Below are 25,617 nucleotides of genomic sequence, written 5' to 3'. Positions count from 1 at the left end.
GGGTGCGGCAAGCTAGTGAGGTGAGGGGGCCTTGGGCAGGTTCTGGGCCTCAGTTTCCCCACTGACAAATGAGGTCCTGAAAGCTAAGAACAGCTAGGGTCTTTCCATCTTAGACCATCTATGATTATTCCAGTCGCAGATCTGGATGCCAGTTCCAGCTCTTTTAAAGCCCTATCTTTTTTCTGCCTAGTCACTCAGTCGTGTCCAGCTCTTTGGGACCCCATGGTCTGTAGGCTGGGCTTCTCTGTCCATGGGATTCTCCAGGCAAGAATACTGGAGTGGGCTGCCATGCCCTCCTTCAGGGGATCTTCCCAACCCAGGGATCAAACCCAGGTCTTCCACATTGCAGGCAGATTCTTTACTATCTGAGCCACCAGGGAAGCCCTTTTTTGGGTTATTGTGTTCTTAATTACCCTATATTTCTAGATCATCTGCTTGGCTCTGAAGAAAGCAAGAAAAGGTGGATACAGGGCTGGGTATTGAGGCCGCTGAGCACAACGGATAACCAGAACCAGTCCTGAGCCTTGGCAATGCCATTCCCTCTTACGTGTTAGTCCAGGGCTCTCATGTGCCCTTGAGAGGCCACAGGCTTGCTCCAGCCCGTTCTGTGTACTCACTGTTGATTCACAGCCAAGAGAATGGGCTCTGGGGTCAGACTGCTCGAGTTCAGATCCCAGTTCTTCTATTCCATAGCTGTGTGACTTCAGACAAGTTCCCTAATATCTTTGGACCTCAGTTTCCTCATCTCGAAAATGGGGCCAATAATAGGTCCTCTGTCACGGTGCTGCTTCTGTTATTGCTGTCACCATGCCATCATCAGCCCCTGGCTCTCCTCAGGCTGCATTTTGTCCGCATAAGTGCCTCTCTTTGGGTTTTCGACCATTGATTCTGATGGTCTAGTCTTGGCTTAAGCCTCAGAGAGATGCCCTCGCATCGCTGCTGCCTCCACATGCTGGCAGGGACTCGCCCTCCATCCAGCATCTTGGCTCAAACTCTCAGGACCCCGATTGCACAGCAGAGAAAACTGAGGCTCAGAGAGGCCCGTGGGTGGTGGAGGGTTGGCATCCGGTTGCTTTGGCTCTAAAGCCTCATGGGGGAAGCTGGCGTGGGCCTTGGGTCTGAGAGGAGTCCCTGAGCCAGCCTAGCGTGGCCCTGGCTGCAGACCCATGGGTTTAGACCTGTCGGTGGCTTCTGCATGTGAGCGTGCTAGGCATCTCAGCCAGGATTGGTGCCTGGGGAGTGCTGCCTCACTGTCTTGTCTTCCTGAGGTGATGGGGCTGGTGGCGGGGTCCCAGGGGCATTCCTGCGCCTCCCTTCCAGGCTTTGTCTAAGGGATGGGCCAAGCCGAAGGGTTCTCAGAGAGCACACCCTCAGCCTGCGAGGACAGTGGGTCAAGTGAGGGTCTGCCTGTAGTCACACAGCCCACCCGGGGGTGAGCCCAGCTAAGTCTCCAGGCTGTCTCCAGACCCTGGTTCTGGAGAGCACAGCATGGACTCCCCAAACCCTGCCTTGTGAAGTCAGCCAGGTGTCCGGCTAGACAGCATCCCACCTTCTCGCCTGAGGGATTGTTCTCTGTCTTGCCAAGCCCCCAGCCGCATCCTCCAAGGTCAGAGGTGGTGGCTCAAATGCCTTTAGGAGCCTCCGCTGCCCACTACTCGCCCAGCTGATATCTCCTGCCCCAGGAGGTGAGAGGGCTGTCTGCCTTATAGCATGGCAAAGTGGGGATGGATTGGAATTTGCCACGGGGGACCCTAAGGATGTGGGAAGAAGCATCTTATATAGGGTCAGATGTAACCCCATGAAAACTCGATCTGGAGGGGCATGCTCATGTGCGCACGCACACACACACACACACACACACACACACACACACACACGCCTACCTTTACCACTCTCTAAAATCAGTCGGGCACACATTCAAGCAGCTTCTGCATGCCAGGATGTGCCCATACTCAGTTCATACAAACATGGCAGAGTTGAGAGAGATGGGACCTGGGCTCAGCTCTGCCACAGACTTGCTTCTTGTCTTTGGTGAGGTGACATTTCTCTCTCTGAGCCTCAATTTCCCCATCTGTTAAATGGGACCAATAACCTTCCCCTCAAGGGCAAATGTCAAAGGCACGTCAAGTTCTGCATGCAAAGTCACTGGCTTGGCCCAGGTCTCTTTAATGTGTCCCCGTTTCCTCCTTTGGGTGTCAGAATGAAGCCCCGCCTCCTACAGGGTCCATATCAACACCCTCCCTTCTGGTCCACTAGGGTTTCCTGGCAGATAAGGGATTTGAGGGGAATAGTATTCTGGGCAGGGCAAGACGAAGGCCTAGATGCACACGCGCTTCAAGGGCTGTTGCTCAGCCAGTTTAGACTTTGTAATTGGCTTGGGGTTTGTTTTTATCTTTGGTCTTTTTAGTTTAATCTACTTTCTGGATTCCCCCAGTGGCTTCAGAAACCAGAAATAAATTATCCTCCGTGAAGAATCTTGACTGTTTGAACAGCTCAGGCCTCCTCTTGGTCAGAGAAACATGTGCTTTGTTTTTTTATTAAATTTCCCTGGAAAAACAGTGATTTGAATTCAAGGAGAGGAGAACAGGTTTCCCTGAATTCCAGGCTCAGGGACTTTCTTTTCCTTTTGAAGTAGAATGGAGCTGTCCCCTCCTCCTCGGCTCCGAGAAGCTTCTCCACAGCTGATGTTTTTCCAGCTGCCTGTCTCCCCAGAGAGCTTGGAGAAGGGGTCAGGGCAGGGGGGAGAGGGCCAGACCTGCCCGCACCAGGCGGCCTGGTTTTCCTTGGCTGCCGAAACTCACCTGTGGCCGTGGTGCCCGTATTCCCTATCTGTGTGACCCTGTGACCTTGACACCTGCCCTTTCAGAGCCTCACTTTCTTCATCTGTAAAATGAAGATCATGATTCCACAGGGTAGCTTTTAAAGAGCATGTCACATAAATTGCAGAAGGTCAGGGCTGGGAAAGGGCTTCTGAAGCCTCTCCTGCTTGGACCAGTGGGGAAACTGAAGCTCACGGGGGAAGGCATGACTCAGAATTCTCAGCAAGTCAGTGACTGGTGGAGGCCCAGACCTTCCCGCCCCCCTGCTCCATCAGGACCAGGTCTCAGCCTGGTGGTAGTTCAGTTGCTAAGTTGTGTGCGACTCCATGGTCTGCAGTCCGCCAGGCTCCTCTGTCCATGGAATTTCCAGGCAAGAATACTAGAGTGGCTGACCGTTTCCTTCTCCAGGGGGTCTTCCCGACCCAGATATCAAACTCGGGTCTCCTGTATTATAGGTGGATTCTGTACTGACCCAGAGCCACCAGGCAAGTCTCAGCTTGGGGGCTGGCCTTTACGTGCCAGGGAGCCGGGTACTCTTTTCTGACACTCAGAGAACATGAAAAGAGGGCTCCCTGGCCATGGGCTTCTGTACAGTAGCCAGTCCTTGGGAAGTTCTTTATTGGGGGCTGGCGGGGGAGGATGTTCGTTGAGGGCCCAAGGTGACTCAGGACTCCCGAGCTTGCACAGATCCTGGAACCAGTGAGTAAGACTGCATGGACGTGTCCTGTGTCCCCTGGGGGTTTGGATCCAAGCCACCCACAGGTATACACACTAATCTGCAGATGTTTGCTCTCTCTCATGCCCTCAGGGGTTTCCTGGAGACTTTGGGGAAAGAGGCCCTCCGGGACTGGATGGAAACCCTGTAAGTATTTCACATCTTTTTTGGGCACAGGAAAGAGATTAGGGACAAGCACACAGCAGGTTTTAGGACCCCAAGCTTTTAGGTCACCCAGCTGGGTCACACATGAGCTGGGTTCTCCTGGGTGAACTGCATGATTTTCCTGAATTCCTGGCTTCTGTCTACTATGGATGGCCTTTGAACCACGCCACCCAACTTCAGGAGAGCCCTCCAGCCCACTGAGCCCCAGGTCCCAAAGCCCTAGGCTATGTCCCATCCTCAAGGAGTCAGGAAGGTTCGTGGGTCACTTCCTGCTGGGGAATCCAGGCCACTACCATCTTACAAAGTCCCAGAAATGTTTATGGGACGGCAGCAGCCTGGGGAAGCAGATGGTTTGCAGGCCCTGTATGGAGGGAAGAGCTGAGTTCTAAAGCAATCTCCAGCATAGGCATGTTTATAGAGTTTGTAAATAATCGAGGCTCGTCAGGGAGCCAGGTCAGCCTGCCCTGGGGAGCTGAGCCCGCCTCTCCCTTCCCGTCCGAGGCTCCAGCTCCAGTGGTGGGAAAGCAGGCTCTCTGCCTGGAAGTGCACATCATGTCCAGGGCTCTTTGGCACATCTGCCGTGTGCCCCCATCTGTCCTGGGGCTTCCGGTCTGCGCAGCTGTACCCAGCCGTGCCCTCAGCAGAGGTGGCTGCTAAAGCCATAGTCAGCACCTGATATGTGCTTGTTTAATTCCACAAATGCTCCTTGAGCCTCACCCAGCTTGGGGCTGACTCCCGGGCTCCCCGGGGACCTGAAGCCCTGACCTCAGAGCCAGGTGGGTCTGAGTTCGGATCCTTCTGCACCCCTTGCCAGGCTTGGAAGCTTGGACAAATCAGTTGCCCTGTCTGGATCTCAGTTTCCTCATCTGTAAATGACAGGGATCCAATGGTAGATCCTCCAGTCTCAGAGAGGTGTTGTGAGAATGCAGTGAGAGGAGGCAGGGAGGCACTGGGTTTTCACTGGATGGAGGGGTTGGAAAGAGTGGGTGATGATGGGGCCTGTTCCTGCCCTGGAGGAGCTCATGGCTGTCTCCCTGGTCCATTGCACGAGTTGAAGTGAGACACGGGATGCTATGGAGACGGGATAATGAAGCAGAGACGACTCCTGGGAAAGATGGCATTGGAATTGGGATGAGGAAAGAGATGGTAGGGGAGCATTCCGGGTGGAGGAAAGAGCACTGGCAAGGGGTCAGAAGTGGGAAACCAGAGTCTTTCCTTCAGCGTACTAGTCACCGGATTAACCACTATTAGTATAATAGGTGACGTCATCCTGGAAGTGTCCTTGGAGAGGGGCAGGGATGACTCAACACTTATGGTCCAAAGGAGTAGGAGGAGGACCTGATGACTGGTCCCTGCTCTGCTGCGTAATCCAGTGGCCTTGAACAAGTCCCTTCCTTTCCCGAGTCTCAGATCCTTCACGTTAAAGCCAAGGCTACTCCTCACCTCCTCTTCCTCTTCTCAGTGGCTGTAGTAATGATGTCCCATCTGACTGCACAGATGAAGGAAGACACCCCCTGGAGGATGTTGGTGATTCATAATCACCATTTCTAGAGCCTATTTTTATTCCCACTCTTGCATTTTTAATTTGATCCAATCCCCTCTACCTGTCTTTTCTGGTGCAGGCAATTGAAGGTCCATTTTTAGAGATCTGGAAAACAAACTTGCCCATACATGGCTGTATCTCCTGACTCCCAGGCGAGAGCTCCCCAGCCTCTCGGAGGCCCTGGGAGGTAGAACCTGAGAGCCTCTTTCTGCTGGGGGGTTCGGGGGTTCTCTCAAGGGCCCCAGTATCTTCTGGTGAGAAATGGAGGGAAGCTGGCCGGGTAGGTCTCGGCTTGGTGTCTTCACTCCCCTGTTATTTCCTCATCCTTGACCTTGGGACAGTTGCCTGACCTTGGAGCCTAAGTTTTGCCATCTGTAAGGTGAGGATGAAATGAGAGCTTCTGAGCCAGGCATCCTGCTCATCTTTATTGTTACAGTCAGGATTCTGCCCATTCTCACACCTGCCACTGGAAGGTACTGGATTAGAAATCCAATCTCCCCACTTTACAGATGTGGAAAGCTGATGACGAAGGAGGACGTTCTCATCCAAACTCCAGGCCAGGCTCAGAAGAGTCAGGAACAAAAAATGTTCAGCTCCAAATGATTCTCCCAGGGGCCCACGTGGAGGAGGGCGTGGAGGGTGTGTCCTGGAGGGACACAGAGCAAGTAACCACCTTGGTCTCTCTTTCTTTGCAGGGAGAACTGGGCCTGCCAGGGCCCCCAGGAGTCCCCGGCCTCATTGTAAGTACACAGATGCCTGGGGAGGAGAATGGCCAGAAGGGAGAGTGTGGGGAATGAGTCTCAAGTCCTGCTGAAAAGGCTCCTCTCTCATCAGACCCCTGGAGGAGCTGTGAGAGCAGGACAGGGCAGTCAGGGCAGGGGACTAAGGGAGGAAAGCCATGCTGTGTGGCCTCAGGTGGATCACCAACCTCTGAGCCCCTTTCTTCATTCCTCAAATGAGAAAGGGTTTGGAGCATGAGATGGCCGTGTACTTTGACACCTGCTGCCTGTCTGTTGCTCTGCAGCAAGGTCTAGGCAGGTGGTAGCGTGCCCATCCAACAGATGAGGTGCTTCAGGTCCAGAGAAAGGAAGTGACTAGCAGAGGAGCTGAGGCTCTGGACCACCCTGGCCAGTCTTCTCCATCCTTTTTAGAACACTGACTTTGGAGCCAGATGACCTGAGGTCAAGTCCCAGTTCTGCCATGGCCAGGCTGTGTGACCTGGATCAAGTCACTTACCCTCCCTGAGCTTTAGTTCTTCATCTGTAAAATGGGTATGATGGTAGACTCCTCTTTGGGAGGGCTATGAGGATTAAACGAGGCATTCTTGTACTATCTTTTGTACAAGGTCTAGCACTCAGTAAATTTGCAGTTAGTAGAAAATATTGCTTTTATTTTAAAATGTTATTTCTTGTTACTATCTCTTGATGTGCCCGGGACTGAAAGAGGCCTGTACCAGGGAGATGGGAAGCAATCTGACTTCTGACTCCATCCAGGTTGGGGTAGCTTTGTGGAATGATGCTATTAACCAAAACCGGGGCTCCCCGATAGACCTCCAGAGGGTGAGCCCTGACCTTGGGCCCAGGCCCGAGGGCCAGTGACAGGCCTGAGACTAGGAAATAAGTCTAGGAGCTTCCTTGAGGGTCTGATGGCCCTCTCTTCTGTTCTTTGGGACATATCTTGTGGGGTTTGAGTCTCAGGAGCTCATACAAGGAGACTGTTGCCTGGTTTGACAAATGGGCTGCCAGCTTTGGATACTCCAGCCACTGTACAGAGACATTCTATTGAGAAGGAGGCTGGTGAAGGCCCTGGAGAATTGGGGACCCCCATTGTTCAGGGAAGTCTAGTCCTGGGAAGAAGGCCCAGAGGCTCCCATGGGCAATGTGCTCCTGCTCAGGTAGGTGAGAGCAGAACCAGGGCAGGGTGAGGAGTGGAGGTCCGATCAACCTGTGTATAGATCCTGGCCTCACTTCCTCTGGGCTCCGTGGTCTTCAGTTACAGGCTCACTTCCTCAGGGATCCACTCTGTCAGATGGGATGTTTATGCTCACTCTTGTTAGGACCACTTATACCCAGACCAGTCTAGAACCAGGTTACGTGGGTTCAAATCCTAGCTCTATCACTCTTTTAATTGCAATTCTGAGCACATTTTCTAAGCCTCCTGTGCCTCAATTTCTTCATCTTTAAAATGGGAATAATATCAGTACCTAACTTGGGAGAGTGCTATGAGGATTCAGGGAAACTAGTACATATAAATTGCCTAGTACTGATGGTGGGAAAGATTGAAGGCAGGAGGAGAAGGGGACGACAGAGGATGAGATGGTTGGATGGCATCACCGACTCAGTGGACTTGAGTTTGGGGAAAGTCCTGGAGATGGTGAAGGTCAGGGAAGCGTGGCGTGCTGCTGTCCATGGGCTCACAGAGACACAACTTAGCAACTGAACAACAGCAAGAGGTACGTAGTAAGCACTCAAGAAGCACTAGTAATAGTAATAATAAATTTAGTGATAATCATGCTAATGATTTTATCACTACTAGTTAATAAATAGTAAAGTAGTGATGGTAATAAGTAGTGATTCAGTAGTAGTAGTAGTGTTTTATATACACACCAGGGCTTCCCTGGTGGCCCAGCCAGTAAAGAATCTGCCTGCAATGCAGGAAAGCCAGAGTCAACCCCTGGGTTGGGAAGATCCCTTGGAGAAGGGAATGGCAACCCACTGCAGTATTCTTGCCTGGAGAATTCCATGGACGGAGGAGCCTGGCGGGCTGCAGTCCATAGGGTCACAAAGAGTCGGACACAACTGAGCCACTAACCACAGCACAGAACGTCAGCCATTTAGAATGCTGCGTTGAGAAAGATTTCAAAGTCACATTGGAAATCATCGGGAGATAGTGCTGCGATTGATTGGTGATGTCTGCCTTGGCTCGGGATTGGGAAGTGTCAACACGTGAGTCATACATTTGTCATCCCTGATGTCCTTTGTGGAGCACCTTCTTTGGCACAAGGCACTGACCTGAATGCTTTGGAAAAAGAAATTTCTGCAATGAGTATTAGGGAACCTGACTTTATGAGGATATCAGAAGTCTTCTGGGCCAACCTTCTTGAAGCTCAGCAGGACTCCCTTCTGGAGGATTTTGGTCATTAAACTCCAAGTTGAACACCCTGGTGTTGGAAGCTGCCTCCCTTGAAAGTCCGTCCGCTTTCACAGAGCTCTCGTTGTGCAGGGTTTTCCTGTGTTTTGAGTCCAGCTCATCTCCCGTCCCTGGGAGAGGCTGTTCAAGATGTAAAGATGGTTGCATCTGTTCTTCCTAAGGCTGCTTCTTCAGGCTATATGATCCCCATCCCCAAAGCTTTTCTGCAGGGATGTTTACATATCTTGGCTGTCATTCTTGGCACACGGTCCTATTTGTCATTGTTGGCGTCCATGGGTTGGATCCTGAGAGGGGCGAGAGTATTGCTTGGCCGAACGCACGCGGATTCCAAAGACTATGCCATTACAGCCCTTGGCCTTCCTGACTCTTTAAAAGCTCTTCCCACCGATACTCCCCTTTGCTCTCCACAGTCAGGGCTGCCAGATAAAATAGAAGAGGCCCAGTGAAATTTGAATTTCAGATACATTATTTAAAACACATTTATACTATAATGTCATTCCTTTGTTTGATTGTTTATCCGACATGCACATTTTAACCAGGCATCCTGTATTTTTATTCACTCAATCTGGCAACCTTGTGCTCAGTATGTCTTAGGAAAATCCCATTGGACAGATGGGAAAAGTGAGGCCCTAGGTCAAGGTCACACCCAAGGCAAGAGAAGATGGAGGCATGATCAGAGGCCGTGCCTCTTAGCTCAGGGCACTTCTCTTCCCACTCTTTCCTAAGGGGCCTGAGCTGGGGCTAAGCCCTGGGTGTCCCTGCATTTCTCAGGCCCTGCGATCTTCATGTTGCTCCTTTCCAAAGAACTGAGTCCACCCCACCCTCCGTCCTCCCCACCTGGCCTCATGTCTTTCTTTGGCCACTTTCAGTCCTGCTTCTCCTGCTTTTAAACTCCCTCTGGTGCCAAGGTGACATTCCTTTCCCCTTGGGCCTGGCAGGCAGGATGGGTCTAGACCTGCACCCACCAAGTCACCATCAGCCTCCAAGCCAATGCGCTGTCCCACCCAAGGCACCCACTCCTGACCTGGATTTTTGGGGACAGCAGCTTCTGTGTCTGGGGAAAAAAAAATTGCCTCCCCAAAGAGTTGGAGAGGAAAAGGAATTTTCTAACCAGGAGCTAAAGGGAAGAGGGATTGTGAGTCACCTACAGTTTCCAGAGGATGTGGGTTTCTCGCTGAGCAAATGGGAATTCCATGTCCTGACAATCATGTTCGTGGAGATCCACATTTATTCAGTGCCTTCGGTCTAGTCAGCTGCAGCAATTTGCATGCAGACCGAAACTGAAATGTCCCCTGTGCCCTGGGTCCTTGCAGGGGAGGAAGGGTGAGAGAGGAGAGATGAACATTTGCAGAGCTTCTGTGTGTGCTTGACACGCATTAGGCTGGGGGCCTCGAGATGCATGAGGCAGGCAGACAGCAGCCTGGTCACCCCGGCGGGAAGGCTGGAGCCCGAGGTCACCAGCGGGGGGCTTGCCACTCAGACCTGTGCCACCCTGATCCCAAAAGCCACTGGGTGGCCCCCTGCAGTCTCGGAGGTGAGTCAGTCTTGAAGCAGCCCCCTTTGAGTAATTGAATCCCTTTGGCTGGCCCTCAAGCAAAGTGTGCCTGATTCCAGAGTCTGCTCAACAAAGATTTCTGTCTTTTGTATTCAGAGTGACACAAAGGGAATCTTGCCTTTTCCATTTAATGAGACCCAAAGAATATGTGATCTGGCCGAATCCCAGCATGTGGGATACAGTGGACAAGCCCACCATGTCCTGTCACCAAATGATCCCCTGACTTTGTTCTTTGTCTATGAAACAAGGTCAGGAACCCCACTAGCTGACATCTACCAAACCCTCGTGTGCCGGGCCCTGTGCTAGGTATTTAATTATCACAGAAACCCTCTGAGCGAAAAGTGGGATTACCATTGTACAGTTAAGGAAACTGAGGCTCAGAGAGGCTGACGCACCTGCCCAAGGTCACACAACCTTGAAGCTGTCTGTTTCACAGCTCACCCCCTTCGCCACTGCACCACCCCTCCAGCTCCGCATGAATTCAGGAGTGAATGGAGACAGCAGGTTTAGAAGAATGTGAACTGGACTGTGCCAGGGGCTCTTCTGTGTGAGAGACGGTGCTTATGAAGACCATACAGGAGCCAGGGCTGGTCACCTGGGTCCCCATCCTCAGGCACCTGACCTCCTACTGGAGTTTCAAGGAGGCCTTGTTGCCTTCAAAAGGCAGTTCCAGGGAAAGTTTTTCCCTGGAGGGTTTAGAAAGGAGTGAGTGGGCTTCTTTTTCACCCACTGATTTAGCCCCTTTTAGTGAGCGCTTCCTCTAGGGCACTGGGCAGGCAGTGGCCACATAGGCACTCATGTCAGTTGTCATTGGTGTAGAATAGATCATGAGTTAAAGTCTCGTCAGGCTCGGACATGATGGCCTATGGGGTCAGGGATGTGAAGCTCGTGCTGAGGGCAATGAACAGTGTGAGCTCAGGGCAGAGCAATCGGTGCAGGAAGCAGTGGCCAGGGATGCCCAGCAGCAGAGCAACAACAGAGAGGGAGGCTCTGCGAGCACCCGTGAGGGGGGGCACTGGGAGCCCCCCAGGTGTTCTTTCAGGGGTTCCTGGCAAGCCCCAGCCTGGACGCCTGCTGACCTGCTGGGCAGGGGAGTAGGACTCTCACCTGCTTTTGAATCTCAAGCCTGCCCTCACGCCTTGTCACTCATGAATGAGAGCAATAAGGAAAGGCATCGTTGGGTCCTTCATTGGAGTAAGCCGAGTCAGTCCCAGGCCTGTGAGCATGGACTGCAGGACCCGACCGACACACAGACCTGTTCTGGTCCTGCCTGTGTCCCCTGCCTGTTGCTTGGTCTTGGGGAACTTGCTTCACCTCACTCTGAGCCTCAGTTTTCTCATCTGTGACATGGCACTAACAATGGTGCTGACCTCATGGGACAACTGTGAGCAGTCAGGGAGCATCTGAACAGATTTGATGAGGCTGGAAACTGTCTGGTGTGGCGTCTGGCACTCAGGAGCTCTTTCAGTGGTCGCGGATGTGGCTGGTTGGTTGCATTCTTGGTGGGAGTCTGTGAAGTGAGGGGTGAAGTGAGGGGTGAAGTGTGTTGAGCAGGATCTGGGAGGTCTGGCAGACAGGGAAACAGGTTCCAGATTATGGGCGTGACTCACTGTGCTTTCTTGTGGGACCCGACTTTGTGTGTCACTTGGCCAATCTGCCCACGAGTGCTGAGCACAAAGCAGGCTGGTATCTGTGGGCTATACCGGAGTAGGGGGGAGCGGAATGCGGGCCTGAGATTTTCTCTCTTCTCCCCCAGATGCTTTTCTAGTCCAACATGGGGTCCTGCCCACATGAAGAAGACCTGTCCTCAGCAAGCAGCCACCTGCTTCCCATGTGCCTTGCAGTCAGAGCACCTTTTCCATGGGTTCTTGGAGGGGAAGCCCGCACTGGCCCTGGCCCCCAACCAGACACAGACCCCTTTGGAGAGGGGCGGTGCGTGCATGTGGGGTGCCTACATGCGTCGGTCAGGCTTGTACTGAATGCATTCTCCACGCAACAAGCTGCCATCGGGTCTGGATTGGGGAAAAGGGAGCGTATGTTCCCAGAGCTGCTGGCTGGTCCTCTCTGTTCAAGACCCTGGCCCCCATCAGAACCTCTGCCTCAGAGGACCTTGTCTGCGTGTGCACCACCGCGGGGAACTCTGGGTGGCCACCCTTTGCTCCCTTCCTCCAGGAAAAGCAGGGTGGGGGCGGTGCAGCGGGGGAGGGACCAGACAAAGCATCCAAAGAGCTGAAATACTCTTCTCTGAGCTTTGGCCACCTGATGGGAAGGACTGACTCATTGGAAAAGACCCTGATGCTGGGAAAGATTGAAGGCAGGGGGAGAAGGGGATGACAGAGGATGAGAAGGTTGGATGATATCACCAACTCAATGGACATGAGTTTGAGTAAACTCCAGGAGTTGGTGATGGACAGGGAGGCCTGGCGTGCTGCGGTTCATGGGGTCGCAAAGAGTCGGACACGACTGAGCGACTGAACTGAACCTGAGGAGCTGGCTGTCCTTCCCTCCAGCCTCTGTCCGGCCTGCAATCCTGGCTTCTTCTCTCCCAAGATTACTTCAGAATTGCTTAGAAACTCTGGGGACAGACTACGCAATGTGAATCCCAGCTCTGCTGAGCTCTGTGACTTGCTCAAGCCCTCACCTCTCGGAGCCTCAGTTTCCTCATCTGTAAAACGGGGAGATCAGGCAGATCGTGAAGGGCGGTCAGGAGCAGTAACAGAGCTGAGGTGTGTGAAGTGCGCAGTGTGGAGCCTTCCTGAGTGTCATCTGTGTTGCTGTGATCACCCTAACTGAGCGCTCCCTTTCTTAAGATTACTTGATGGGAACTGAAAGCAGAACTCCTTGGCAAAGGCTCAGCGAGAAGGTTTGGTTTCACCCAGTCAGGTGGGTTCAGGGTGGTGGTGGGGGGCGCGGTGAGATTCAGCATTGCCTCAGCCAGGCCAGCTGCGGTCTCTGAGCTCTGCGTGTTTCCCTCCATCGCTGCCCTTCCTTCCACAGGAGTCGGCAGGAATGTGATGTCCCATTCTCTGCCAGCCTCCCTCCGAGCCAGCTCCAGGCAGCTCCCACAGGAGCTAGTTGTTGAGGCTGGCCACCTGGGGCAGGCTGCATTCCTTCAGTGCTTCGGAGTGCTTTCCAGGGGCTTCCATGGAGCCTGACTCAGGGAATGGGAAACCGAGGCCCAGAGAGGTCAAGCACACTGGTGGAGCTCACACAGCAGCCAGACACACACTTCAGTCACAGAGGATGGAAAGGGAGCAAAGAGAGTACTTCAGGGGCTCCCTCTCTCTGGATGAAGGCTTAATTCGATGGCTGTGGCTGAGGGCCGTAGTGGTAGGGCAGGGCAGGAAGTGAGGAACCTGCAGGGAAAGAGGGTGCACCCCCTCACTCTAGACCAGGGTTTCTCGCCTCAACACTGTTGACATTTGAGCCAGATAATTATTGGTTTTTCAGTTCAGTTCAGTTCAGTCGCTCAGTTGTGTCCGACTCTTTGCGACCCCATGGACTGAAGCACGCCAGGCCTCCCTGTCCATCACCAACTCCTAGAGTTCACCCAAACTCATGTCCATTGAGTCGGTGATGCCATCCAACCATCTCATCCTCTGTTGTCCTCTTCTCCTCCTGCCTTCAATCTTTCCCAGCATTAGGGTCTTTTCAAATGAGTCAGTACTTGCATTACGTGGCCAAAGTATTGGAGTTTCAGCTTCAGCATCAGTCCTTCCAATGAACACCCAGGATTGATCTCCTTTAGGATGGACTGGTTGGATCTCCTTGCAGTCCAAGGGACTCTCAAGAGTCTTCTCCAACACTACAGTTCAAAAGTATCCCTTCTTCAGTGCTCAGCTTTCTTTATAGTCCAAGTCTCACATCCATACATGACCACTGGAAAAACCATAGCCTTGACTAGACGGACCTTTGTTGGCAAAGTAATGTCTCTGCTTTTTAATATGCTGTCTAGGTTGGTCATGACTTTATTGTTTTTTAATATTCATTTATCGACTTGGCTGTGCTGGGGCTTAGTTGCAGCCTGTGAACTCTTAGTCATGGTGTGAGAGATCTAGTTCCCTGACCAGGGATCAAACCTGGGCCCCCTGTATTGGGAGCACCCAGTCTTAGCCACTGGACCACCCAGTCTTAGCCACTGGACCACCAGGGAAGTCCCCCAAGCCAGATAACCCTTTGTTGTGGGGCCTCCACCCATGAGATGCCAGAAGTACCTCTTCAGTTATAACTGCCAAAAATGCCTCCAGACTGTGCCAAGTACTTTATCCATGTAAGTCAATTGCCTCTCCAAACTCCAGGAGGTACAGAGTATTAGTCCCTATTGGAGATGAGGAATCTGAGGCATGGAGAGGTTCAGTTCTGAAATCTCACAATGAGTGAGTGAGCCTCGGAGGAGAGATGGGACCGAGTGGTCTGGCCTTGATATGTGCTGACCGCCTCCCAGCCTTTCCCCAGCCCTCAGTGAATGTGACTCTCCGGGGTGAATGAACTCCGTGCCTTGCTCCCACCTTGAACAGGCTGATCTGATGTGATGCTGGGTCTCCAACCTGTGGTCCAGGATTTACCCACTGATCTTTGTGTCCTATGGGGTCCGTTAGCAACTCTGGTGTCTGTGACTGACAGCCCCACTCCTTCCTTGCTGCTGTCCCAAGGAGAGGGCCCAGCCTCTGGAAGCAGAAATTCCTGCCCCTCACTGAGCTAGAGGAGTTGAAGCCTCTGTGTGTGCTTATTTTGCCTTTTCAGCAGCTCTCGGAGGGGAGGGTTCATCTTCTGCATTTTATAGATCAGGAGGCTGAGGACCGCAGAAGCCCAATGAAATGCCCTGAATCCCTTAGCTCAGCAGTCCCCAACCTCTCCGGCACCAGGGTCTGGGCTTCCTGGAAGAATTTTTCCACGGGCCGGGGAGGCAGGATGGTTTGGGGATGATTCAAGCACATTACATTTATTGTGCACTTTATCCCTATTATTATTGTATCAGCTCCCCCTCGGATCATCAGGCATTAAATCCTGGAGCTTGGGAACCCCTGCCTTAAGCTAGAAGGGGATATGAAGAATCCAGCGTGAGGTGAAAAGAGGTAGAGGGCGGGGCACCAATCAAGGCATGAGCTTGGGAGAGGACCTCTGTGAAGTTAACTCCAGTATTTCGGTGGAGGCGAACACGCCTAATTACAAGATCAACCCAGGGATATGGAGGGGGTTTGCATCCTTGGAATTCTTCCCAGGCCAGCCTCTTATTGCTGCCTTCTCTTTCTCTTCCCAGGGCGACATGGGAACATTGGGTCCGATTGGCTACCCAGGACCCAAGGGCATGAAGGTAAACAGAAACCTTTCTTTACTCTGAGTCTCATCCCAGCCAGGCACCCCCTGACTCATTTCAGCTTAGAAAGAAGGGTACCCTGACACAATGTTGGGGGAGTGTACTCAGAGGGGTGCTGGGGTGGAACGTGGCAGATCAGGGGCTCAGTGCTTCTCCGTCCTGAGAGCCAAACATCGTGTGCATGTCATTTATGCCAGACATCTTTATTGGACAGCAGTCCCCCAGCTGAGCATGAGTCAGACGTGGTTCTGGACCTCAGGGCACTGAAAGTCCAGTGCAGAACATCACTAGGGGGACAGAAACTATAACAGCAAGCCAGTGAGCTCAGGACATTCCTGAGTGGGATGGGTGTGCAGGCGAAAGGTGGGCTTACGCTGCCAGGACCACGTTCCAGGGACGATTCCATTTGGCTAACAAGCGTGTGACCCAGCTCATGAAGGCCGTTTCCCCCATCAGCGCCCTTCTCCCCTGGATGTGTCCAGAGCTCTGTGATTCACAAGTCAGCCGCCCCTTCTTATGGTCCTACGTGCCACACCATCGCCCTTTGGGCCGGGGCTCATTGCCCCCTTTTACAGATGAGAAAACTGAGCCCTGGGCTGGAGCATTCAGCACAGGGTCTTGCAGCAAGCCAATGGGTTTACGCCAGGGATCCTGACTTCTGGGGCTTTTACCCTCCGTCACAGCTGAGCCCCGGTCTCTGTCTTGCAGGGACTGATGGGAAACGTGGGGGAACCCGGACTGAAAGGTGATAAGGTGATCTGAATACTCCCTTATTGCACTGTGTTTCATCTGCATGCGAATTCCCTCCGCCTCGGCGCTGCTGCTGATTTCTCGCCAGGTCCACTCCCCTGCACTTCTGCCTTCCCTCTGGCCCTCCCTAAATCTGTGCTCCCCAACTTCTTCCCTGTAACTCTGGGTGGGATTCAGGCAGACAGTTCTGGAAGCATGCAGATCTTGGCAGACAGAGTGGGGGGCTGAGGCTGTTGAAACTTGGGTTAGGGGTGAGTTAAGGCAGGTCTCTGAATTTGGGGAACAAAGCTGAGGCTAGCATCCAGGCTTTGAGGTCAAAGCCACAGGATACAGAGGGTGGGGACGGAGAGATAGGAGAAATGGAGCTGAGATGATGGGCCCCAGGGCAGGGGTGATGGCATAGGAGGAAACAAATCCACATCCACTGTCAAGACTGGAATTGGGAGCCCAATCCCAGGGTCTGAAAGTGCAACAGAAAAGCCAGGACGGGCCTGAGCCCCGACCGGCGTTCCTCCCAGCTGTGCCGGGGGTGGGCGCGGGGTGGCACCCTTGCCATGTGTCTGCCACAGTTCCACTGCCGAGCCAGCCCGGGGCCAAACCAGAGCTGGAGTTGGGTAGGTGGGACCCCGGGGCCCAGAGAGGGGCAGCACCTGGCCTGGGCCCTGCAGCATCCGAGTGAAGAGACTCGGGGGGTAGAGGCGCACTCTGTGCTCGGCTCTGTGGCCTTCTTCCTGCCCTCCCCTGCAGCCTCGTGACAAGCCAGGCCCCACAGAGGGAGCGTGGGAGAGCTTTGGGGCAGCATCCAAGTTTCCATAAGCCTGAGCAGATAAGAGCCACTCACCTGCTCTGGGGCCGTGCTCCCTGCACCTGTCTTCAGATGACCCTGCTCCTCCTAAGTTTGAGGACCAGGAGCAGGGACCAACACTGGTCCCCCTCTAAGTGTTCTCCAGGGCTTAGCTCGCCCATCCTCCACCCCTCTACGAGATGGGAAGCTTGCTGAGCACGCACGGCTGGTACATATCATCAGGATTTGAACCCCAGCACCTGCCAGCAGAGACCTCCACCCTGAAGCAGGACTGAGGTCAGAAGGGCAGAGTCGATGAGGTCCTTAGAGGTCACCTCCTCCAGTGCCTACATGTCACAACTGGAGAAACAGACCCAAAGAGAAGAGGTTCTTCAAAGGAAACTCAGTGATCTGTAGGAGCCAGCCCAGAGCCTGGACTCTTAGAAAAACTAGAGCTGCTGGGCTGAAATGAGCATCCCGGCTTGCCCTGCCCACTCCCACCCCTGGTGCCCAGCCGGGCGGTGCTCACCCCAGTCTGTGTCTGTCTCCACCTCCCCCGTCTCCTCCCTCACGCCCAACCCTCCAGCTGCCCCTCCCTCCACCCTCCCACCCCTCCCCACTCAGCTTTGCCCTCTGGCTCTGCCCTGCTGGTTGCTAAGCCCCCTCTTCCACAGCATGCCCTCTGGAGACATAGGGGCTTTCTGTTGGAGGCGGGGGCTTCCCCATAGCTACCTGTTTACCCCATGGTTTGAGTCATCAGCACTCTGGAAATGTTGAAGTCATGGACAAGGTGAAAGGAAGTGGAGGGGGGGTGGAAATAGGAGTGTAGGCAGGGAGCTTTTTATAGGCCCTTTGCAGAGCTGGCCTCCAGCTCACTGTTTCTTCAGGAACATGGAAATAAACGTGTTACATAGAATTCGGCTGGCTTGCTGACTGGTGCTGCCTGGGACATCGAGAGATGTAAAAGCCGGAAATTATTTTCCTGCTCACAGATCTCAGCAAAATCAAATAAGTCTTTAGAGTTAAAAAAGAAAAGAAGAGAAAAAGAAATCTCTTTTCTGCTTCTTTGGCTAGAATAGGATCATAATATTTGGGGGAGCAGTGTTCTTATCAGCCCCTCCTCACTCCACTCCACCTTCTGGCCCCACCCTGGGATGACAGAGCCACCCCTTCATGTTCCACAGTCATCCTGCCTAGAATCCCAGATTGTCATGAACCAGTCTGGCCTCAGTCCTGTTTGCCACCACCTGGCTCCCTCTCCCCCCATGGAGATACATTCTGGAACCCAGGCTTCTGCTCCAGGCCCAGCTTTCTCCAGATCCCTTGTCCTGATTTTTTAGGGGCCTTTGAACCATTTTTTAAAAACCATCTTACTCCTTCTTTGGACATTAAAAAAAAAAAAAAAGTTCCTAAGTTCCTAAAACTCTGGGATATTGTATAAGATTTTCCAAATTGGAAAAACCAAAGTAAGTTAAAAAAAAAACAAAACACACACACACATACACACACACACACACGCACTTTTTTTTTTTATTAAAAAAAAATTCTGGCTTTTGTTCTCCCGAGGAAGTTCTGTTGGATCATGGCCTTAGCTGCACGACATGAGTTCTCTAAGATTCTCCATTCTTCTTGGGTTTTTCTCCCCATCCATCCAACTGCTGCCAGGACTGTGAATGTTTTCTGAGTCCTGGGGCCAACGTACCAACATGGAAAGCTGGAAAGGATGAGAGCTGTGTGAGATGGTTCCAGCTCCAAGGAGAAACCTCCCAATCTGGTTCTGTGACAGCTCATTTACCAGGATGTGGTTGAGTACAGGGAGGGGGCAGAAGAGACCTCTGACAGCCAGAATCAGTGTGACCAAGTCCATGCAATGTGTCATCTTAAAAGGGAAACACCCAGACTTAACTCGAGACCAGTTTACTTGCTGTTGACACATAGTCTTAATGAGCCAAGCTCTCTGGTTTCTCATGCTATAGCTGATTCAAAGCAGTTAATTAGACATAGACCGAAGCCGATTGCTGGCACAGAAACTCCCACAGAAGGAAGATGTGACAACTCATAACCTGACAGTGAAAAATATCTAGCAACAAGTGCAAGCGCTCTGAACCCACGGCGATACGGGGACGCTGTCCAAGCTGCACGCTCTTCCGTGTGACGTCAGTTGATGAAGAGGTTGGAGGATCGAGACATGGTTCCTTTGACCCACGAGTGTCTGATCTCCTGCCAAGGCCAGGCAACATGGGGCAGCTTAGCTTCTGTTAGTGGAGTGTTCAGCCACCTGAGCAACCCCAGGCAGACCTGCAGCTAAGCTGGCTCTGTCCCCCGAGGGGGCCCACCTTCCCAACCCAGGCTCCTCTGGGGCTGGGGGCTGCCCTTTTCTCTAACAAGGCTGCTGCTGGGTGGATCGACATGGGGAACGGCCTCGGCAAAGCTGTACCTCGCCACTGGGTCTGGATGTGGGGGAGGCTTCCAGAACTCACCATGGTTTCCATTGTAACCTTCTTTGCTGGTGTGTATTTAGGGTGAACAAGGGGTTCCAGGTGTGTCAGGAGATGCCGGATTCCAAGGAGACAAGGTAACTCCTGCACATTCACCTCCTGCGCCCCCGCCCCCCACCCCGGCCCTGCTCTTCTGTGGCGCTGGCTTCTTTCCCAGGGGCTGACATGGGCCGGGACCCACCTGGAAGGTGGCATCCTTTCCCACCATCCTGTCTCCTCCATCTTTCATCTACCCTCTCGTTGTTGTCTCTTCTCTGGACTTCACAGCGGCCTCCTGACGTATTCCCAGGCCCCAGCCACATCCCTCTCAGCCTGTCTTCCTCACTGGCACAAAAGTGTGCCAAGGACCCAGCTCTACTCCGTGCTCATCCACGGCTCCTCACTGCCCCAGAGTGGAGTCCGAGCTCCTGGCCCCTGCACCTGGGCCACCAGCGTGCAGGCCCCTCTGGCATTCCTGCCCCTCACCCTTCCAGCCCTGAGCCCCAGCCCCACTGACCTCCTCACTGCACCAAGTGGGCACACGCAGCCGCCTCGCTGGGCACACCCTCCGCCCCATCTGGGCACGGCCCAGCCCCACCCCAGAGCTCCACGTGGATGCCGTGTTCTCTACCTGCTCAGGAAATTGCTGTGCCCCTCTCTGAGTGCCCCTCACCTGCAGCAGCACGTCTCTTCCCTGGCTCATGGGGACTGGTGCTCTGCCCATGGCCAGACAGCAGGTTCCCCAGAATAGGGCCCCCAGCTGGCCCAGAGGGGCTCAGGTCAGGGTCCTGCGCAGGACAGTGGACACTTAAAAAGATACGTCTGAGTGAGTGGCTGGCCAGGATGACGGAGGATCCCAGGCTGCCTGCCAGGCCAGCTCCTCTTCGCCTGTGTCCGGCACCATGTGGCCACATCTGGAGTTCTCCCAGCCAGTCAACGAGGCCCAGATGTTGGCCAGCTCTCCCTCTTCCTCTCCCCTCCCTCCTGGCTGGCCTGTCCTGACCCAGCCTCGATGTCTCCGGGTTGCGAGCCACGCAGGCCTGGCTGCCTCTGCAGCTGGGCCCCAGTCTCCAGACTTCCCCAGGCATCACAGGCGCAGCAGCAGTGCCTGCTGGTGGCCCTGGGGTCCCGGGGTCCCGGATGACCTTGTGAGGACAGGAGCTGCCGTTTCACCCTTGCATCCCTGGGTCCCAGCCTGCAGGGCTGCCAAGCTGGAGCTTGCAAGCAGAGGGCTCATCCTCCCCCAAAAAGCGGGTGTTGCCCAGGCCTCGGGCCGGCAGGGTGACCAAGCAGCTGTCCTTCTGGACATTTCTGGGCGTTGCTAACCCCAGTTCGCTCTGCATCTTTTTCAGGGGAGCCAGGGCTTGCCAGGGTTCCCCGGCGCACGGGGGAAGCCAGGGCCTGTGGTGAGTACCTTCTGCTTCTAGAGCCTCAGGCTCATGGTGTCCAAATGGTCATGGAATGTGGCCAGAGATGCCTTCACATCCAGGACCTCATTTCCTCCCGCAGCAGCACTGGGAGGCAAGTAAAGCAGAGTAGAAATGGAGATTCGCCCCTTTTACAGATGAGGGCACTGAGGCCCAGAGGGGCAGCAGCATACCCAGGCCTCAGGCATTGGCAGAGCTCTGGTGAGAATCAGGGCTCCCAGTGTCTTGTAAATAATAGTAATGTTATCAACAATAGCAGTGGATGTCATTTATTTATTGAATGTTCCCATAGGTGCTGGTGGTAAAGAACCCGCCTGCCAGTGCAGGAGACTTAAAGAGACATGGGTTCGATCCCCTGGTCGAGAAGATCCCCTGGAGGAGGGCATGGCAACCCACTCCAGTATTCTTGCCTGGAGAATCCCATGGACAGAGGAGCCTGGTGGGCTACAGTCCATAGGGTCGCGAAGAGCTGGATGTGACTGAAGCAACTTAGCATGCAGTCACACATGCATCAGATCCTTCCTGTGCTGTGTCTCTTTAAAAGACTGTCCACAACCCCAGGGAGTCAGAATTGTTATTGTTCCCATTTCTCAGATGGGGAAAGTAAAGTTCAAAGGTGAAGTGACTTGCCCAGGATCCGGTGCCCAGGAAGAGTAGGAGTTAGGGCTTGAACAGTAACTTCTTGTAGTTGTCTGGGCAGATTTCACTCATATTCTCCTGAATTTTCCAACCATCCCCAGGTTGGGGAGTAATACAAGGGATCCAGGAAAGGTGGGCCCTCGCTTACCCCTGCCTCCCCTCTAATCTCTTCTCTTCCACAGGGCAAAGTTGGAGACAAAGGATCCATTGGGTTTCCTGGGCCCCCGGGACCTGAGGTATTTAATGCCCTATTTCTCTGTGTCTGACTGTTACTGCGTGTCATCCTTGGGAAACCAAGGCTCAGAGACAGGGAGAGACTTGCCTGAGGTCACACAGCAATTGAAAGATGGGATTAGAAATTCCTAGAGTGTCAATCTTTCCTTTTCTTCCTCGGTTTCCTGGCTTCGCTGGGGGCTCGCAAAGGCAGTGGGGCAGCAGCTGGCTTCAGACTCCCTCCCCGGCTCCATGGCTGCCTTTACAGTTTCCAGAAAGAAGCATCAGGAAAACCCTCTGAGCTGTGCTGCCTGGACCCTTCACGGGAGCTCCCCACATTCTCTACCCCTCTGAGCCCTGGAACTTTTCCAGCTACATACAGCCATTCTGGAGAGGTGCAGGGCTCAGAGGTCACAGGTACAGGGAGCAAGAAACAAGAGTAAGATTCTGGTGTTTGAATGGAGAAGATGTCACGACAGACAGATTAAGCAATTAACATGGTTACTACAGCTGAGTCAGTAGAACCCGAGTTTCTGACATGTGTGCTAATGAGCACAGGTATGTTAAATGTCCATCACTGGTATTTCTGTACAAAAGAGCGAGGCAGCTGGGCAGCTGATTGAACTCCTCTTCCCGCTCCCCCACCCCATGCCTCGCCCTCAGTATGGGGACCAGCTCTGGAGAACAGGGTAAGCAGTGCTGGGGGACTGCCGTCTATCTTAGGGGGTCTAGGTCAGCCCTAGTCCCCACCCCACCCCTATGTCACACCTCCCTGGCCTGGCGTCTTGCACATCCCTGAGGTCTCGGAGACAGAAGTCTGGTCCATCCTTCCAAAGATCACTCCTGGTATCGCCCGGATGGATGAGGGAGTGTTTCCTAAAAGCCACAAGTTCTGCTTTCCACTGTGTTGACTTTGGCCTTGACACAGTCCTATCTTTAGACAAATGGACTTGGCCTCTCTTCTATGGCCCTGATTCCTTCCCCTGGTCACTGTGGAAAAAGACTTCTCTGAGAGGCCGGGTTTCCCAGCAGTCTAGCCAGTGCGGGTGGAAAGCCGGCTCCCTCGTTTTATTAAGCCCTGCCTCGTGCCAGGAGGCTGCGTCGTATCTTCGGGATGGTAGCTGGCTGAACGGCCATCACAACCAGCGAGGGAGACAGTCACAACCACCCTTTGCAGAGGAGGGGCTGAGTGACTGAGCAGGGTGGGGGTGGCCTCCTCAGGGTCGCCCTGCTACTTGTAGCAAAGAAGTTCTTCATTTTGCCCTTTGGCTCCCTCTCGGGTCCCTGGACAGCTCTGGGGTCTGCCTCCCCCATCTTTGGGTTCTGTTTGGATTGGCGGACTCAGCATCCAGAAGATGGTTCTGCTTGGCTGAAGACAGAAGCCGACGAGCCTGTCAGCACCTTCCAGGGTCTTTGTCACCTTTCTGAGACCGTGGGTGCAGCTTCTACTCGCTAGCCCTGGAATGAATCAGCTCTTTCATTCATTAGTGGGTCTGATCTGTGTGATACCAGAATTTGATCAGCGTCCTGGCCTCCTTCAAATTCTCCCTGGAGACAGGCCCACCCCAAGCAGTTTTGTTTTCCCAGGACCCAAAACACTTTGGCTTGTAGATTTTTTTATTGAGTGCTTACCAGATGCCAAATACCGAACTCAGCAGTGTACTCACCTTATTCTCTTCAAGCCTCAGAACAGCCTTGTTTGGTGATTTTTATAGCTAGCATTTTGGAGATGCAGAAGCCAGGGCCCAGACAGGCTTAGAAACCTGCCTGGGGTCGCACAGTGAGTTGGTGGCAGAATGGGACTTTGAGCCTCTGGATTTGAAGAAAAAGATGTGGGTCTTTGGCTTCCTGTGTTAACTCCAAATTCAAGACCAGACTTGCCTTCGCTAGTGAGAAGGGTGAGAGGATGGTGGAGCTGGAATCTAACGAGAGTTACGAAAACCTCAAAAGAGGAAGAAAATAAAGCCACTTACTAAGGTGAAGTCGGGGAGCATCCTGGCTGTAGGGACTCATATTCAAAGGCTTAGGTTTCTGGTTGGCAGGCAACTGAGGGAGTAGTGGGTCTGCCCTGAAAGCAAATGGGGTTCTAGGCTGATTTAACAGAGATATTATACCTAAAACAAGGGAGGGGATGTTCTTACATTGACTCTGCTGGTCGGTTCATGGATATCCTAGTGATCACCAACAATGAAAGCTAGCAGTTGGAGGCAGCCAGACTGAGGGCCCTGGGGCCCCTGACTAGGGGCAGTTGAAGGGACAGAGAAGTCTGGTCCTTTCTGCGGGGGAAGGAAAGAGATTCTGCTCCATGTCCCAAAGAAGCTTCCACTGCAGTCATCCGTAGGAATGGCTTGGGAGCAGTGAACTTTCAATGGTGGTGTGGGGCAGAGTCCAAGGTTACAGTGGGGATTTCTACTTCCGATAGTTGCTCATACTTACAGATCTGTGCTTTTCTAGCCTTTCAAAGTCACAGCAAACCCAGAATATACAGGATCCCCGCAATAAAGGATGGCCCTCCTCATAGCAGAAGATGGCTAGCTGTGAAGCCCTGGCTGCCCCAGGCCTAAGACTTGGGAAGGTCTGGATTAGATGACCTTGCATGTGCTAGTTCCTACGCCAGGATCTTCCTGCACTGTCCTGCCTCATTTTCTCAGCACCTCTCTGAAGTGTAGGGGCTGATTCTTTGTTTTAGAACCATGATAAGTGACCTGCCCAGGGTCATCTCCCCTGCAGGATGAGATGGAGACCCAGGTCGGTCCCCCTCCAAGACCTATGGTCTTCACATTTCCCTACGTAGTCCCCCTGGGTGACCCCAGCTCTCTGCTTCCTTTCAGGGATTCCCTGGAGACATTGGCCCCCCCGGGGACAACGGCCCAGAAGGCGTGAAGGTGAGTCCCTGCCCAGGAGAACTCCAGCTGATGAGGCTGACCGCTCTATGCAAACCACAGGCCTGATTCCAAGCCAGCGGGAGTCTCGCCTGCCCGTGGTGGAGACGGAGGTGCCGCCTCTGAGCCCCCTCTCTGTTCCCTCTCACCAGGGTAAGCCTGGAGCTCGAGGCCTGCCAGGACCCCGTGGGCAGCTGGGGCCTGAGGTGAGACCATCTGACCCTGCCTCCACCCATCCCCGCCCCCCACCGCAGCCGCTAGCTTGCTCTCCCCTGGGTCCTGGAGACCTTAGCTGAGTTCCAGGGGCCCTTGGTCAGGAGACACAGGGCCCAGGGCCACCTCAGGCTTGCCCTCCAGCTCATCCTTTTAGCTCTTCCCTGTGACCCTTCCAGGGTTCTCATCTGTCCTGGCCTGGCTGGCAGGTCACTCCCATCACGGCCACGCCATTGCCCTGGGGTTTCCTCTCTAGGAGCCACCGTCACTGCTTCTTCTCACAGTAGCACAGTTTATTGGGGTGCTGCTGTAGGAGGGAGGGCATCTCAGCTCAGGGGAGGTCCTGACTCTCAAGGGGATAGACTATGTCAGCTCCCTGTGGTTAGTGGCGGGCAGCATCAGGGTTCGAACCCGAGTCCACTGAGCCCAAAGCTCCTGGCATGGACCCCGTGCTGTTTAACTTCTGGGCTCCTGGGGGCTGCCTGGGGCCTCCTGGGAGAATGACGTGACTTATGCAGCTAGTAAGTGACAGACTGAAGATTTGCTTACTGATTCTTTCGTGGTGAGGGGAATTGATGATTTCCTCAGGCCTGTTGGAGCACCAGCTGGAGGGCAGTTGGCCACCCCATGGGCTGGCCCCAGGTTTTTCCCATGTGCAAGGCCCTCCCCGGCACACCTTGGCACAGGCCCCAGAGCTCCCATGACGCAGCCCTGGGGGGAGGGTGCAGGAGGCCCCGACTCACTGCGACCACAGGCAGGCATCTGGCTGACATGGATCCCTTCTCGGGCTGGTTCTGGGTCTGGCGGGGTCCCAGTACTGGCCCTGTGAGCTGCCACGTGGGGCTGCTTTCCTGGAAGCTAGGGCGGGGGGAGTGGGCTCTGGAGGGGGCCTCTTGGTTAGGCCTGGCATGCCAGAGGGGCTAGTCTGGAAGCTCCCTGAGCCTGCGGGAGGGCCTGAGGCATCTCCA

The 25,617-nt window shown here is 53.8% G+C and overlaps 1 protein-coding gene across 4 annotated transcripts in view; it reads left to right on the top strand.

Moving 5' to 3' along the window:
• COL27A1 (collagen type XXVII alpha 1 chain) overlaps positions 1–25,617 on the top strand; it is a 151,306-nt gene that overhangs the window by 59,080 nt on the left and 66,609 nt on the right. For all 4 annotated transcript variants that reach the window (XM_069573854.1, XM_069573855.1, XM_069573853.1 and 1 more), the window contains 9 exons: positions 3,628–3,681; positions 5,938–5,982; positions 15,208–15,261; positions 15,973–16,017; positions 19,320–19,373; positions 20,628–20,681; positions 21,524–21,577; positions 24,386–24,439; positions 24,589–24,642. In XM_069573854.1, the coding sequence (XP_069429955.1) occupies positions 3,628–3,681; positions 5,938–5,982; positions 15,208–15,261; positions 15,973–16,017; positions 19,320–19,373; positions 20,628–20,681; positions 21,524–21,577; positions 24,386–24,439; positions 24,589–24,642 (468 nt within the window). The remainder of the gene's footprint in view (positions 1–3,627; positions 3,682–5,937; positions 5,983–15,207; positions 15,262–15,972; positions 16,018–19,319; positions 19,374–20,627; positions 20,682–21,523; positions 21,578–24,385; positions 24,440–24,588; positions 24,643–25,617) is intronic.

The sequence above is a fragment of the Ovis canadensis genome, chromosome 2 (genome assembly GCF_042477335.2).
Source record: "Ovis canadensis isolate MfBH-ARS-UI-01 breed Bighorn chromosome 2, ARS-UI_OviCan_v2, whole genome shotgun sequence".
Taxonomy (NCBI): domain Eukaryota; kingdom Metazoa; phylum Chordata; class Mammalia; order Artiodactyla; family Bovidae; genus Ovis; species Ovis canadensis.
This window is presented reverse-complemented; position numbering and strand designations above follow the sequence as displayed.